The sequence below is a fragment of the Ranitomeya variabilis genome, chromosome 1 (genome assembly GCF_051348905.1).
Source record: "Ranitomeya variabilis isolate aRanVar5 chromosome 1, aRanVar5.hap1, whole genome shotgun sequence".
Classification (NCBI taxonomy): domain Eukaryota; kingdom Metazoa; phylum Chordata; class Amphibia; order Anura; family Dendrobatidae; genus Ranitomeya; species Ranitomeya variabilis.
Genome location: NC_135232.1, coordinates 165,306,146 through 165,321,517, shown reverse-complemented (window position 1 = coordinate 165,321,517; position 15,372 = coordinate 165,306,146). Strand labels below are relative to the sequence as shown.

The 15,372-nt window shown below is 48.7% G+C and overlaps 1 protein-coding gene across 1 annotated transcript in view; it reads left to right on the top strand.

Moving 5' to 3' along the window:
• The first annotated feature begins 2,614 nt into the window (after positions 1 to 2,614).
• Positions 2,615 to 15,372, top strand: part of REEP5 (receptor accessory protein 5) — a 28,239-nt gene continuing 15,481 nt past the window's right edge. The window contains exons 1-2 of the mRNA XM_077290431.1: positions 2,615 to 2,902; positions 10,130 to 10,223. Of these exons, the coding sequence (XP_077146546.1) occupies positions 2,683 to 2,902; positions 10,130 to 10,223 (314 nt within the window). The 5' untranslated portion in view covers positions 2,615 to 2,682. The remainder of the gene's footprint in view (positions 2,903 to 10,129; positions 10,224 to 15,372) is intronic.

The following is a 15,372-nucleotide window of genomic DNA, read 5'->3' as shown; positions in this document are numbered from 1 at the left end:
AGGGTTAAATGCCTTTGGGCCACTGATTTCACACTGCAGACATATAGACCAGGGCGCCCCACATCAAAACCAGTTATCTCCAGCCTGGCCCAAATAGGTTCTGGGCATCAGAACTGGCATCAAAGTGGGCAGTCAATTTTGGCCATTTGAATAAGTAACTGATGGTTTTAAGGGGTTAAATGACTTTGGGCCACTGATCTGACACTTAAAATACACAGACAGTGATTCCCAAAACCCATTTGGGCCAGACTGAAGAGACCTGTTTTTGATGTCTGCACTCTTGTATCAGTGGCCCAAGGCATTTAACCCCTTAAAAACATCACTTATTCAAATCTGTGAAAATTGGCTGTTTGCCCACTTTGATGCCAGTTCTGGAGCCCAGAACCCATTTGGGCCAGGCTGGAGGGGCCTGGGTTTGATGCAGGGCATCACTGTCTGTGTATTTTAAGCGTCAGATCAGTGGCCCAAAGGCATTTAACCCCTTAAAAACATCAGTTACTTATTTCAAATGTGTGAAAATGGGCTGTTCGCCCACTTTGATGCCAGTTCTGATGCCCAAAACCCATTTGGGCCAGGCTGGAGAGTCCTGGGTTTTGATGTGGGGCACCCTGTTCTATATGTCTGCAGTGTGAGATCAGTGGCCCAAAGGCATTTAACCCTTTCTTCAGCAATCTTTGATGCCCATTTTTGTGCCAGATTGTTTTTGTAGCTGTTGTTAAGTGTATTCACATCAGGGCACCTCACTGCATTGTCTTTTATTATTGTGATGCTTATTTTTTGCTGTTAAACCTATAAAAAACAGGAAAGAAAAAATTGCTGAATAAGAAACTGACGAATAAGAAACTGAATGAATAAGAAACCAACTTCAGCCTCGTCCTAGAGCTTGGGTATTTTATGTACACACACACCCCTTCTCTGCACAGTCCCTCATCATCTTCCCTATGCAGCCCCACTGAAGGAACATCAACCCTTTACAAAATACATCTTCAGAGCACTCACACCGAGCCCTGTGTCCTCATTCCCATTTGCACAAAGGTCCATGGTGCGGCCCCTCGGTCCTCTCCTCACATGGCTCATGGTGCGGCCCCTCGGTCCTCTCCTCCTCACACAGCTCCATGGTGCGGCCCCTCGGTCCTCTCCTCACAAGGCTCCATGGTGCGGCCCCTCGGTCCTCTCCTCACAAGGCTCCATGGTGCGGCCCCTCGGTCCTCTCCTCACAAGGCTCCATGGTGCGGTCCCTCGGTCTTCTCCTCCTCACACGGCTCCATGGTGCGGCCCCTCGGTCCTCTCCTCACAAGGCTCCACGGTGCGGCCCCTCAGTCCTCTCCTGCTCACACGGCTCCATGGTGCGGCCCCTCGGTCCTCTCCTCCTCACACGGCTCCATGGTGCGACCCCTCGGTCCTCTCCTCACACGGCTCCATGGTGCGGCCCCTCGGTCCTCTCCTCACAAGGCTCCATGGTGCGGCCCCTCGGTCCTCTCCTCCTCACAAGGCTCCATGGTGCGGCCCCTCGGTCCTCTCCTCGCAAGGCTCCATGGTGCGGTCCCTCGGTCCTCTACTCCTCACACGGCTCCATGGTGCGGCCCCTCGGTCCTCTCCTCGCACGGCTCCATGGTGCGGCCCCTCGGTCCTCTCCTCACACAGCTCCATGGTGCGGCCCCTCGGTCCTCTCCTGCTCACACGGCTCCATGGTGCGGCCCCTCGGTCCTCTACTCCTCACACGGCTCCATGGTGCGGCCCCTCGGTCCTCTACTCCTCACACGGCTCCATGGTGCGGCCCCTCGGTCCTCTACTCCTCACACGGCTCCATGGTGCGGCCCCTCGGTCCTCTACTCCTCACATGGCTCCATGGTGCGGCCCCTCGGTCCTCTCCTCGCACGGCTCCATGGTGCGGCCCCTCGGTCCTCTCCTGCTCACACGGCTCCATGGTGCGGCCCCTCGGTCCTCTCCTCCTCACACGGCTCCATGGTGCGACCCCTCGGTCCTCTCCTCACACGGCTCCATGGTGCGGCCCCTCGGTCCTCTCCTCACAAGGCTCCATGGTGCGGTCCCTCGGTCCTCTCCTCCTCACACGGCTCCATGGTGCGACCCCTCGGTCCTCTCCTCACACGGCTCCATGGTGCGGCCCCTCGGTCCTCTCCTCGCAAGGCTCCATGGTGCGGTCCCTCGGTCCTCTACTCCTCACACGGCTCCATGGTGCGGCCCCTCGGTCCTCTACTCCTCACACGGCTCCATGGTGCGGCCCCTCGGTCCTCTCCTGCTCACACGGCTCCATGGTGCGGCCCCTCGGTCCTCTCCTCCTCACACGGCTCCATGGTGCGACCCCTCGGTCCTCTCCTCACACGGCTCCATGGTGCGGCCCCTCGGTCCTCTCCTCACACGGCTCCATGGTGCGGCCCCTCATCTCTCGCCTCTCGTCTTCAGCACCCTCTCTCTCCCGGCCTCGACAGCTTCCAGTTATCGGGTCTTCACTGGACAGTGGACTGAAGGAGGCTCCGCCCCTTCCAGTGACATCTTAAGCCTAAAAAAAACAACTCTTGTAGTCGCTACTGTGGCTGCAGTGCGGGCAGGGGAGGGCACAGGCGGCGGGCAGGGGAGGGCACAGGCGGCGGGCAGGGGAGGGCGGGCTGCCAGCTGACGGCTCCTGTCTCCGGGACTCGGCCTAAATGCTGACGACAAGTGATGGCTGCCATGAGCTCCGCCCGCGGCTCCTCCCTCCTCCATCTTCAGACCGAGCTCTGCTGCGGGTGTCACGCATCAGCCATCACACGGCCCGGACTCAGCATGGTGGCAGCACTGAAGGACGGCTTCGAGAAGTTCCTCAGCCACAAGAATGTGTGCACCGACCTGCTGGAGAAGATCGAGGCCAAGACCGGGGTGAACCGGCGCTACATAGCCCTGGGTGAGCCGTGCCCGCCGCGTCTGTGCCTGATGTGGCAGCGCCCCGTACACAGGAGCGGAGCAGGCGGCTGCTGGGGGAGCGGGGAGCTCTGCTGCTGCTGCTCTCTGCTGTCACCGCCATTGTACACGGGGCTCCCGGGTCTGTGCTGGGAAGTGTCGCAGTTCAGTGCTTAGTCCTGTGTGATGAGACCTTTGTGTTGTCGCAGGAGGCACTGCCATTGTGCGCCAAATGCTGACAACACAAGGAGTGCTGGGCAAACAGGGCGGGATCCTGCACCCATAGGTGCGAGACACTGTGGGGAGAGTTCTAGGAAAATGTCTGATGATACCAATACCATCACTAACAGCTGCCCCGACTGATGTCACTGTCATGTCTGTCATTGTAGGTGGCAGTGACGGGAGGCTGGAGCTGGTGGTATACGGATACGGGTGGCTGGAGCTGGTGGTATATGGACGGCTGGTGGTATACGGATGCGGGCGGCTGGTGGTATGCGGATATGGGGGGCTGGAGCTGGTGGTATACGGATACGGGCGGCTGGTGGTATACGGATACGGGTGGCTGGTGGTATAAGGATACGGGCGACTGGAGCTGGTGGTATACGGATACGGGCGGCTGGAGCTGGTGGTATACGGATACGGGCGGCTGGAGCTGGTGGTATACGGATACGGGCGGCTGGAGCTGGTGGTATACGGATACGGGCGGCTGGAGCTGGTGGTATACGGATACGGGCGGCTGGAGCTGGTGGTATACGGATACGGGCGACTGGAGCTGGTGGTATACGGATACGGGCGGCTGGAGCTGGTGGTATACGGATACGGGCGGCTGGAGCTGGTGGTATACGGATACGGGCGGCTGGAGCTGGTATACGGATACGGGCGGCTGGAGCTGGTATACGGATACGGGCGGCTGGAGCTGGTGGTATACGGATACGGGCTGCTGGAGCTGGTGGTATACGGATACGGGCGGCTGGAGCTGGTGGTATACGGATACGGGCGGCTGGAGCTGGTGGTATACGGATACGGGCGGCTGGAGCTGGTGGTATACGGATACGGGCGGCTGGAGCTGGTGGTATACGGATACGGGCGGCTGGAGCTGGTGGTATACGGATACGGGCGGCTGGAGCTGGTGGTATACGGATACGGGCGGCTGGAGCTGGTGGTATACGGATACGGGCGGCTGGAGCTGGTGGTATACGGATACGGGCGGCTGGAGCTGGTGGTATACGGATACGGGCGGCTGGAGCTGGTGGTATACGGATACGGGCGGCTGGAGCTGGTGGTATACGGATACGGGCGGCTGGAGCTGGTGGTATACGGATACGGGCGGCTGGAGCTGGTGGTATACGGATACGGGCGGCTGGAGCTGGTGGTATACGGATACGGGCTGCTGGAACTGATGGTATACGGATACGGGCGGCTGGAGCTGGTGGTATACGGATACGGGCGGCTGGAGCTGGTGGTATACGGATACGGGCGGCTGGAGCTGGTGGTATACGGATACGGGCGGCTGGAGCTGGTGGTATACGGATACGGGCGGCTGGAGCTGGTGGTATACGGATACGGGCGGCTGGAGCTGGTGGTATACGGATACGGGCGGCTGGAGCTGGTGGTATACGGATACGGGCGGCTGGAGCTGGTGGTATACGGATACGGGCGGCTGGAGCTGGTGGTATACGGATACGGGCGGCTGGAGCTGGTGGTATACGGATACGGGCGGCTGGAGCTGGTGGTATACGGATACGGGCGGCTGGAGCTGGTGGTATACGGATACGGGCGGCTGGAGCTGGTGGTATGCGGGCGGCTGATCTCTACCTGCCAGGTGCTGCCGTCTATTTGGCTGTACAGTAGGAGGGAATAACAGTGTAACACCTGCTCGGATCCATGTGGTCTCCCGGCTGCCAGCTACCATATGGCAGTGCTCTCGCCAGGCAAGGTATGGGCCTCCGCTCATCCGCCGACATAAGGGTGTATTGCAGAAATGTAAGGAGACGTTTACAAAGAACACAGTACAAAGTGACTTCTCACAGCCAGCGCTCTCCATGGTGAGATGTACGAAACCTGGCGGCTCCTACAAGCGTACACAATAGTGTGTGACTGCCCAATACACAGAAGGCCAAAATTTAAAGCTTGGACAAAGTCACGGCCAACCTTATAATTTATTTAAAAAAATGTCTACAATTGAGGACGTCTTTCCTTATCATCAAATATAACAATGAACCTTTTCATATGAAAACAAACTGAAAGGGTTTATCCCACAAACAAAGTACATTTTACAGTAATTAATACATCTTAGAATAAAATATTGGAATAATATGTTATGTAAGAGCAATAAAAAGCAACTAGCTACATGGTCTTATTTAAATATGTAATAACAAAGGATAAAAAAATTAAATAATATAAATAATAAAGTATGATGCAAACAAAAGTGCCACCCCCACAGTGAACTCCTCCGCAGTACCCACCATATGCACCTTACCATAACACTACCCCACACTGTTTCATACAGTATAATGGGGTCCTGCATTGCCTTCCATACAGTATACGAGCCCCACATAATAAGAACCAACCTCTCCCAGTTCCCTGACTTGCTCCAGTCTCTTCATGGTGTCTTCTGATCCTCGGTACAGCGGGCGCGTTGTAATAACGTCATCATGCCGCTGCACTGAGACCTTAGACGTGGAGGTGGAATGATAGGATGGAGCATCAGCTGACGCTCCTTCCTCCATCATTGTTTTCAACCATCCAGTTCTGTTATCCAGGATGCCTATACAGGTGAAAGTGCTATACCGGGCGGGGGACGCATGCGGCCTTCTGGGCCAGTTACACGGTACTTGCCCTGTGAGCCTGAATTTGACATATGTGCTCTAAAGTCTTGGTAGGGTGAGCAGTGCACATCGGCTCTTCTAGGAGAGTGCTTCATGTAACCCCCTCATAGGGAATGTCGCCTGAATTGGAGCCTGACAGCGGGGTATATTTTTCTCTCGAACGTCAAAGCATTTCAGAGAAAACCGTTTGCTCCGGCAGGTGACAATAGGGAAAGACGAGATTAGTCCAGTGCCACCTCGGCCGCCTTCTCCCCACATCACCTGTCAATCAGCTAGAGCGGTGCTGGCACAATGAGATGTATACCTCCGCCTGGGTGGACGATGTGGCAGCCATACACCATAGAAACCCTTTACAGAAAGCTAGATATAACTGACAATAATATATATATAATTAGTACATGTGAAAATGAGCAACTTTATAAAATATCTTATCAGAGTAATCCACTGCTTTCTGCTCCTGGACTGATCATTCATTCTATTCAGTGGTGAAATCTGTGTTCAAGGGACTCTGTCACCCCCTCCAGCCGTTAGAAACTAAAAGAGCCACCTTGTGCAGCAGTAATGCTGCATTCTGACAAGGTTGCTCTATTAGTTATTGGTGCAGTCAAAGCAGAAATAAAGTGTTTTATAATTTCGCAAAAATACCTGTCTTTAGCCCTGGAGGCAGGTCTTAACCCCCCTGCTGCACACGCCACACTGCCGTCACTCAAGGCTTCTTCGGCACCGGGCGCCGCCCCCTCCACACTGTTTTCAAATCAAATCCGGTGCCTGCGCTGTTTTGTTCTGCCTGGGGCAGGCACAGTGAGCGCTGCCCGTCTGACCTCAGATGCAGTCTCGCAGACTGCGCCTGTGCGGCCACCCAGCTTGTGAATCCCAGCCCCGCAGTGTGTTATGCATTATGCACAGTGCAGGGCTTTTTACACTTTCCCTGCATAAAAACTACTAAAAGTGACCATGTAGTATCCTCACATCCTAGTGGAGCCCATGGTGATCCGCTCCTTTCTCTGCGGAGGTTCGGGTCGGGTATTCCTGCCCCCTTACATGTTGCAGTGAGGCCGCTCATTTTCTCCACTTTCCCCCACGTGTATATTGCTCTGCATCTTGCTTCAGAATTGCACAGAAGAACTTCAGATCTTTACACTCATTGCTATTTTCAGTGTTTCTGTTCCTCTCCTGGATTTGGCAAGCACTTACTGACCAAATTACGCAAGTGTGACTGAGGCATGGCACTACAAGGCTGTTGTATGACTTCAACACCCTCTTTGTACATGGCTGCCACATGGAGGCCGGAATATGGCCAGTCTGCTCTCTTCTGCTCGTCATGGATTACCCTTGTCATTAAACCCTGCACAGCACCTGATATGAGTAACAAATCACAGGAGAGATAATGAGGACACAACATCTTACTAATAGTTTCTTCTCTGCTGTATTATAACATGGCAGTGCCAATGATAAGGGCATAGCAAAACCGCAGCTGGGCAGAGTCATGAGAATGGTGAAAGTGGGCAGAGGACGTCTCTGTAGTCCAGTATCTCCCATACAGCCATGTGGTGCCCGATCAGGTCGCGCAGGGTGTAGCTGCCCTTCTCTCATCGCACCCATATATACTCCTAGATCGTAAACTACTCCCTGCTCTGCTCAGTTATACATCTGATTCTGACCTCCCTATTTCATAAGCATGCTATCTGTGAATTTCATAGATGGTTTCTATATAATGGGTACACGTTCTATCTTTATAAGGAAGTACCAAAGAAATGGAAACAATTTATCAAGAAGTACCAGAGTTCACAAACTAAAAGCATAAATGTTAAATTCCCTTGTACCCAAAAACCATTCAAAATGTCCTCAATGATCGTATTCTAATTAATACAATTAACTTTGCATTAGTCAAATCGTGAATATTGCATTAAACGTTCGATTTGTTTTTCCCCTTTTCACATGCCAGGGTGTTTAGTGATTTTGCATGTTCCCATTACAGTCTAGGAATCTATTGGACAATGATTGATTTTCAGATCAAAATCGCTCATTTTGAATGACCTTGATATTAGGTCTGTGAAAAATATAAAAATAGACGCACACAGTAAGAAACAAAAATGATTAAAAACTCCAAAAGAAGTGACCTGGTATCCAGCTGACATAATTATTGGAAGATGCTATATAGTGTACAAAACAAGTCAATGAGAAAGCTCAAGACGTCCGGACGTTTTTTGGCACATTTCTTCATTGTTTCTGCTTAAATAATAATTTAAAAAAACCTAGCGGTTTCTTCATTATTCAGTGGAGTGAAATAAGTCAAACAAAACATGGCCACGTAATGACACTAAAATGGACTCCACAAAACCCATGGGAAAACACTACAAGAAACTTACCGCAGCCAAAACTGTCGGAATAAAATAACAAAAAACGTCAGTGTTTCCTTAAGGCTATGTGTCCATGTTGCGGATTTTTCTGCACAGTTTTTGAAAAATCCGCAGGTAAAATGCAGTGCGTTTTACCTGCTGATTTACAGCAGATTTCCTGCGTTTTTTGTGCGGATTCCACCTGCGGTTTTACAACTGCGGATTCCTATTGAGGAGCAGGTGTAAAACGCTGCGGAATCCGCACAAAGGATTGACATGCTGCAGAAAATACAATGAAGCGTTTCCGCACGGTATTTTCCGCACCATGGGCACTGCGGATTTTGTTTTCCATAGGTTTACATGGTACTGTACAACGCATGGAAAACTGCTGCGGATCCGCAGCGTCAAATCCCCGCAGTAAAATCCGCAATGTGTGCACATAGCCTAAGTCTTCTGCTTGAAAAACGCTGCAGGTTCACCAGAGTTTAAAAGATGTTGTGTGCATAAAGCCCTATTCAGACCTAACGTGGCTATGAAGATCTGTTTGATAATGTAGAAATCTACTTTGCGCCCCATATATTTATTTCATAGCTTCACCCACTCATAAATGTTTAGACTGCAGCATATGCCTCTCCATTAGCTGGGGACATCACAATGACTCTATATGTGATTTCACGTTTTGTATTGAAGAACTGAAATAAATAAACTTTTTGATGATATTCTAATTTAGTGAGAAGCCCTTGTACATGGCACTGGATGAAGTCTGTATAGCCGTAAACTACGGCCATAGGCCATGCACTGCCAGGTAGGATCATGTGCATCAGCCCTGAAGATAGAATTTCATGTTTGATGACCATTTTTGTGTGCAGGGGTTTGTTTGATGACCATTTTTGTGCGCAGGGGTTTGTTTGATGACCATTTTTGTGCGCAGGGGTTTGTTTGATGACCATTTTTGTGCACAGGGGCTTGTTTGATGACCATTTTTGTGCGCAGGGGCTTGTTTGATGACCATTTTTGTGCGCAGGGGCTTGTTTGATGACCATTTTTGTGCGCAGGGGCTTGTTTGATGACCATTTTTGTGCGCAGGGGCTTGTTTGATGACCATTTTTGTGCGCAGGGGCTTGTTTGATGACCATTTTTGTGCGCAGGGGCTTGTTTGATGACCATTTTTGTGCGCAGGGGCTTGGTTGATGACCATTTTTGTGCGCAGGGGCTTGGTTGATGACCATTTTTGTGCGCAGGGGCTTGGTTGATGACCATTTTTGTGCGCAGGGACATGTTTGATGACAATTTTTGGCGCAAGGGCTTGTTTGATGACCATTTTTGTGTGCAGGGCTATATTGGAGATGGGGTTGGATACATACTTGCAGTTCCCGATTGGCTTCATAGGCTAGGCTGCTTTCCTATATCCTCCTAGTTGTTTTGTTTGTATTGTGAAACTCCTAAAATAACTTCTGTGGAAGTACCGCATCCTGGTAGCTGTATATCTCTTATGCAGGTGGTGTTCTTTTCACCCATGCTATATTATGAGGCTCCCTCTTTCTACTGATCAGTTCTGGTATGAAATCCTGCCTGTGTGTAAAATGAGAGCGGCCATGTAGTAATCGCACAGCGACAGCTGAAGCTGTATGGGTATGCTGCCATTTGCATGTGTAGGAGGGGGAGAAGGAGGCAGACTTGGCAGCCGGAGCATTGACGTGCACTATAGGAAGCTGCAGACAAACACCCTGGAAGATGATTCGGTTCCTTGCAGCAGGTAAGCAGCGGAACGGAGTCTTCACAGTAAAACTTCCATATGTCGGTAGTATTGTGTGCCGCTGTACAGAACAGTCCCCGTAGCCTTTGTGTTGTGCCCTGGTCTTTATCAGAAACTGAGAGAATACCATAAACTCTCCAGATTGAAGTGGTTTCATGCAGCTCACACACTTCGAGGCACCAAAAGGAATGGAAAAGTTGAGTAAATGATATTCTTTCTTCCCGGATATGTAACAGAAAGCCTTTGTTCTACAGAAACTCTGTATGTATACTGATATTAATGCTTTATTTGTTTTATTTCCCTAACAGCAATCATTGGCATCTTTGCAGTGTACTTGGTGTTCGGTTATGGGGCGTCTCTGCTTTGCAACTTGATTGGATTTGCCTATCCAGCCTACATCTCGTAAGTGTCTATGTGCCTTGTAACTGGCTTATCTGCTATTTCCTATCCCAAATTGTCATGTCATTAAATTAATGCCTAAATTATTCCCAACTTTCTTTGAGAGATATTCTAAGCTTGTACATCACGGCTGAGCAGGGAAAAAAATCATGGAGCGTTTTCTTAGTACATTTTCAACACCATTCTACATCAGTATATTATATGGGGGGAACATGTCTTTGTTTCCATTGTCACCTTTAATTACATCCGTTTTTACCGCTAAGCAGTTTAGCGATTTCCAGTATGGCTGAAAGCGCTGACACACTGTAACAGCTAGACGTGTCAAATGGCAGAAGGAGTTCAGACACACTGTTAGGGGCCGGAGATTGAGAAACAGCACCTGACTCTCGGGTTGGGTAATTTCTTGAGGTCACATAAGAGTATGAATGTTATGTACAGTACACAGGCTTCCTCCACTATGCTGATTCATACCTCAGCCAATGTAGTGTCTTTTTTTTTTTTTCTGACAAGGAAACTTTTGCATTCTGAAATGGGAATACCGGCCTTTATTAAGATTGCAGGAACAGAGGAGCAGACTGTGCTGCCTCCTGTCTGTACTTCCCGTAAGACTAGCAGAGTCCGCTGGGATAATCATGTAATCGGGTATTTCCTTTCCATGAACGGCTGTCCTTAAATGGTTTATGTGGGACTATTCAAAAAATAGAAAATGTACCTAACCACTACCAGGCAGGTAATTGCAGCTTACCTGTTGTGCACGGCACCGGTTTCCCCCGGCACAGAGTCATCGCAGACTCTCCTGCCGGGGATTCAGAAGCCTCTGCTGACATCACGTCTACAGAGCAGAGTCTTCTTTTCCGCTCCACTCTGTAGATGGGGCGGGACTTCCAAGGTCAGCCGGATCCCCACTGCCTAATTGGGTGAGCTGGCTGTCAATGAGACTGACCTCGGAAGTCCCACCCCTCACGTCAGCAGAGGGAATCCCTGGCAGAAGACGTCTGTGACTGCTCTGTACTGGGGAAGGACAGTGCCGTGCACAACAGGTAGGTAAGCTGTAATTACCTGCCTGTTAGTGCTTAGATACATTTTTTGTTTTTTGAAAAGTTCAGGATACTTCCTTTTTAAAAGGAATCTGTCAGCAGGTTTTTGCTCTACAATCTGAGAGCAGCATAGTGTAGGAGTAGAGACCTTGATTTACCCTCTTCACGCCGCAGCCCTTTTTCGTTTTTGTGTTTTCGTTTTTCGCTCCCCTTCTTCCCAGAGCCATAACTTTTCTAGCTTATTTTTTGCGGGACAAGTTGTACTTTTGAGCGACACCATTGGTTTTACCATGTCGTGTACTAGAAAATGGGAAAAAAAAGTCCAAGTGCGGTGAAATTGCAAAAAAGTGCAATCCCACATTTGGTTTTCGCAGTTTTGCTAGGTTCACTAAATGCTAAAACTGACCTGCCATTATGATTCTCCAGGTCACTACAAGTTCATAGACACCAAACATGTCTAGGTTCTTTTTTTTATCTAAGTGTTAAAAAAAATCCAAAATTGGCTCTAAAAAAAGGAAAAAAAAAATTGCGCAATTTTCCTAGACCCCTAGCATCTCAATTTTTCATGATCTGGGGGTCTGAGGGCTTATTTTTTGCGTGCCGAGCTGACATTTTTAATGATACCATTTTGGTGCAGATACGATCTTTTGATCACCCGTTATTGTATTTTAATGCAATGTTGCGGTGACAAAGCGTAATTCTGGAGTTTTGAATTCTTTTCTCGCTACGCCATAGAGTGATCAGATTAATTCTTTTTTTTTATTGATCGGGCGATCCTGAATGCACCGATACCAAATATGTGTATGTTTTGTTTTTTTTAAATTTAAACTTTTTTTTTTACTTTTGCCATATTTCAGTAGCTTCCATAGGAGACTAGAAGCTGGCATAGCCTAATCGGCTCTGCTACATAGAGGCGATGCTCAGATCGCTCCTATGTAGCTGAATTACTGCATTGCTATGAGCGCCGACCACAGGGTGGCGCTCACAGCAGTCTGGCATCAACAACCATAGAGGTTTTCAGAAGACCTCTGGTTGTAATGCCAATGCATCGATGACCCCTGATCATGTGACGGGGTCAACGGTGCGCGTATTTCCGGCCCGATGGCCGGAAGCGCTTGTTAAATACCGCTGTCAGTTTGACAGCGGCATTTAACTAGTTAATAGCGGCAGGTGGATTGCGATTCCATCCGCCGCTATTGCGGGCACACGTCAGCTGTACAAAACGGCTGACATGTCCCGACATCTCCCAGCGCTGGAGCCCACATTAAAGGGGGAGAAACGACATGCCCTGTACTAGTACCATGCATGTCGTGAAGGGGTTACACATGTTTTGCTATTTCAATACAATCTGTGTTTTATCTGCAGGAGATTATCACTACAGGACAACTGGCTGTATGGGCTCTAGTCTCACTCTGCCCCCAGCACTGATCTGTCACTATGTAATGTACACAGAAAGCTGTGGTGTGGACGGGGTTATACATAGGGCTCAACAACTCAGATCTGCAGAGAAATCTGTGACTATCACAACTGCTGCACCCAGTAAACTAAATGATACGTCACTGGAATCAGGGTCTGTGTCCCTACATCATGCTGCCGTCAGATTACACAGAAAAAGCCTGCTGACCATTTTAAGAGCAATACAAAAATGTCAATAATTGACGAAGCGATTTCCCTAGCTATAAGTCTGTTCTTTGTACCTGCCTGATGTGTGGTTTTGGAGGCAGTAATGCCGGTGTGATCCGGTGCTCCTGGGGCCAGTGTTTGCATACGGCACAATGCCGAGTCTGTTCTGTATGTCATTTAATCTGTCATCTATCTGGGCAGGGACGGGATGCCACCAAGGTCCTTCTATTGTCAACTTCTGCTTTTCACCCTTCATATTCGATTTCCTTTACACTACTTTTTTACAACCTGAATCCTTCCTTGTTTGTTACATTTTTAGTTTCCATCTCGTGTACTGTATTTTATTGCACTTGAGCTGACGTACAGTTTTATTTTTATTTTTTATACATATGTTAATGAAGGTGCTGTAATTGGATGGATGGATGTAATACAAGGCTTTTATTACTTCTATATTGTCTAGATTAGAGATCTGGACAGCCCAAATCGGCCAGAGAGTGCTGTCTGCAGAGCAATGTGGAGCTGTTATTTGTCCAGGCATTTGGTGCATTACATGTGGTTATTGCCATGTACGCATGTCTCATCTGACTGAACTCTCTGTATTCAGCCTTTTTCACATGTTTGTGCTTCTTCTAGTCTCCATCCGGTCAGTGACACATGGACAGTACGTGTATGCACCACAGATGGCATCTGTGGGCTGTCTGTTGGGGCTTCAAATTCTTATTTTAGTTTTTATTCTTTTTTTTGTGCAGACTAAAAAAAAAAAATGGACATGTGAAAAGATCCATTACATTTATAGTCCGTGTGTTTAGAGGAGTAGAATTATAATATATGAAAAAGAAAATAACATAAAAGAACATAACTGGATATGCTGTCTGCTACATTATGCTTCCATGTAAGTCAGAGGTGCCCACTATGCTATTATGTGCAGCCCCCAACACTATATGTCAGAGAGAAGAGCAGGGACAGAGCACTGGGTGGACCTGGGGCAAGATACAACCCAGCCAGAGACTTGGCTCATGGCCTCCTGTCTAGCACTCTATGGGAGTTAGTGGTGCTCCCATGTGTGCGGCTCACCATTATCGTCCACAGAAATTGTGAAATGCAGCCAGCTACTGCAACACCCAGAAGTACATGCGTGTAGGGTCTCCTCCACTCAAGACTACTGATTGGGGGCGAATGGGACCCCCATTCTCCAGTTATATGGAAGTCCTTTTACTGGAGCCTGCATCTTTAGACATTTATGGCATATACTTGTGGCATTCCATAAACCGCTGAAAAAGTAACACCCCTTTCAGTTTTATTGTGGCCTTTGGAAGTAGTTCAATGTTGTCCTTGGACTAGAAAAAGTTTTTCACCACTGATGTAAGTGAATACGGTTTTATTGTAAATTCAAGTTGCTGTGATCGGGTGAAGCAGATTGTTAGGCCTGACTTGTGGTGGCATCGACTTGTGACCCCATTCACTTACATTGATGTCGCTGTCGAATAGTGCTCTCTTTGGCCCGTGTGGTGCCGTAGCATAGTGCTCTCTTTGGCCAGTGACATGTTGACGCTGCCAACGTGACTGTGTACTTTAGTGATGGTCTCTTTAAATCTGAGATGCTCCATAGTACACTGTGTGCAGAATTATTAGGCAAGTTGTATTTTAGAGGATTATTTTTATTATTGATCAACAACTATGTTCTCAATCAACCCAAAAGACTCATAAATATCAAAGCTTAATATTTTTGGAAGTTGGAGTGTTTTTTTTTTTTTTTTTTTTTTTTTTAATTTGGCTATCTTAGGAGTATAGCTGTTTTTGCATTATCTGTTTGTGCAGGTAACTATTACTGTGCAGAATTATTAGGCAACTTAATAAAAACCAAATATATTCCCATCTCACCTGTTTATTTTCACCAGGTAAACCAATATAACTGCAAAAATGAGTGACCAATATAGCCACCTTTCTTTATGATGACACTCAACAGCCTTCTATCCATAGATTGTCAGTTGCTTGATCTGTTTACAATCAACATTGTGTGCAGCAGCCACCACAGCCTCCCAGACACTGTTCCGAGAGGTGGACTGTTTTCCCTCCCTGTAGATCTCACATTTTATGAGGGACCACAGGTTCTCTATGGGGTTCAGATCAGGTGAACAAGGGGGCCATGTCATTATTTTTTCTTCTTTGAGACCTTTACTGGCCAGCCACGCTGTGGAGTAGTTGGAGGCATGCGATGGAGCATTGTCCTGCATGAAAATCATGTTTTTCTTGAACAATACCGACTTCTTCCTGTACCACTGCTTGAAGGAGTCTTCCAGAAACTGGCAGTAGGTCTGGGAGTTGAGCTTCACTCCATCCTCAACCTGAAAAGGTCCCACAAGTTCATCTTTGATGATACCAACCCATACCAGTACCCCACCTCCACCTTGCTGGTGTCTGAGTTGGAGTGGAGCTCTCTGCCCTTTACTGATCCAGCCTCTGGCCCATCAAGAGTCGCTCTCATTTCATCA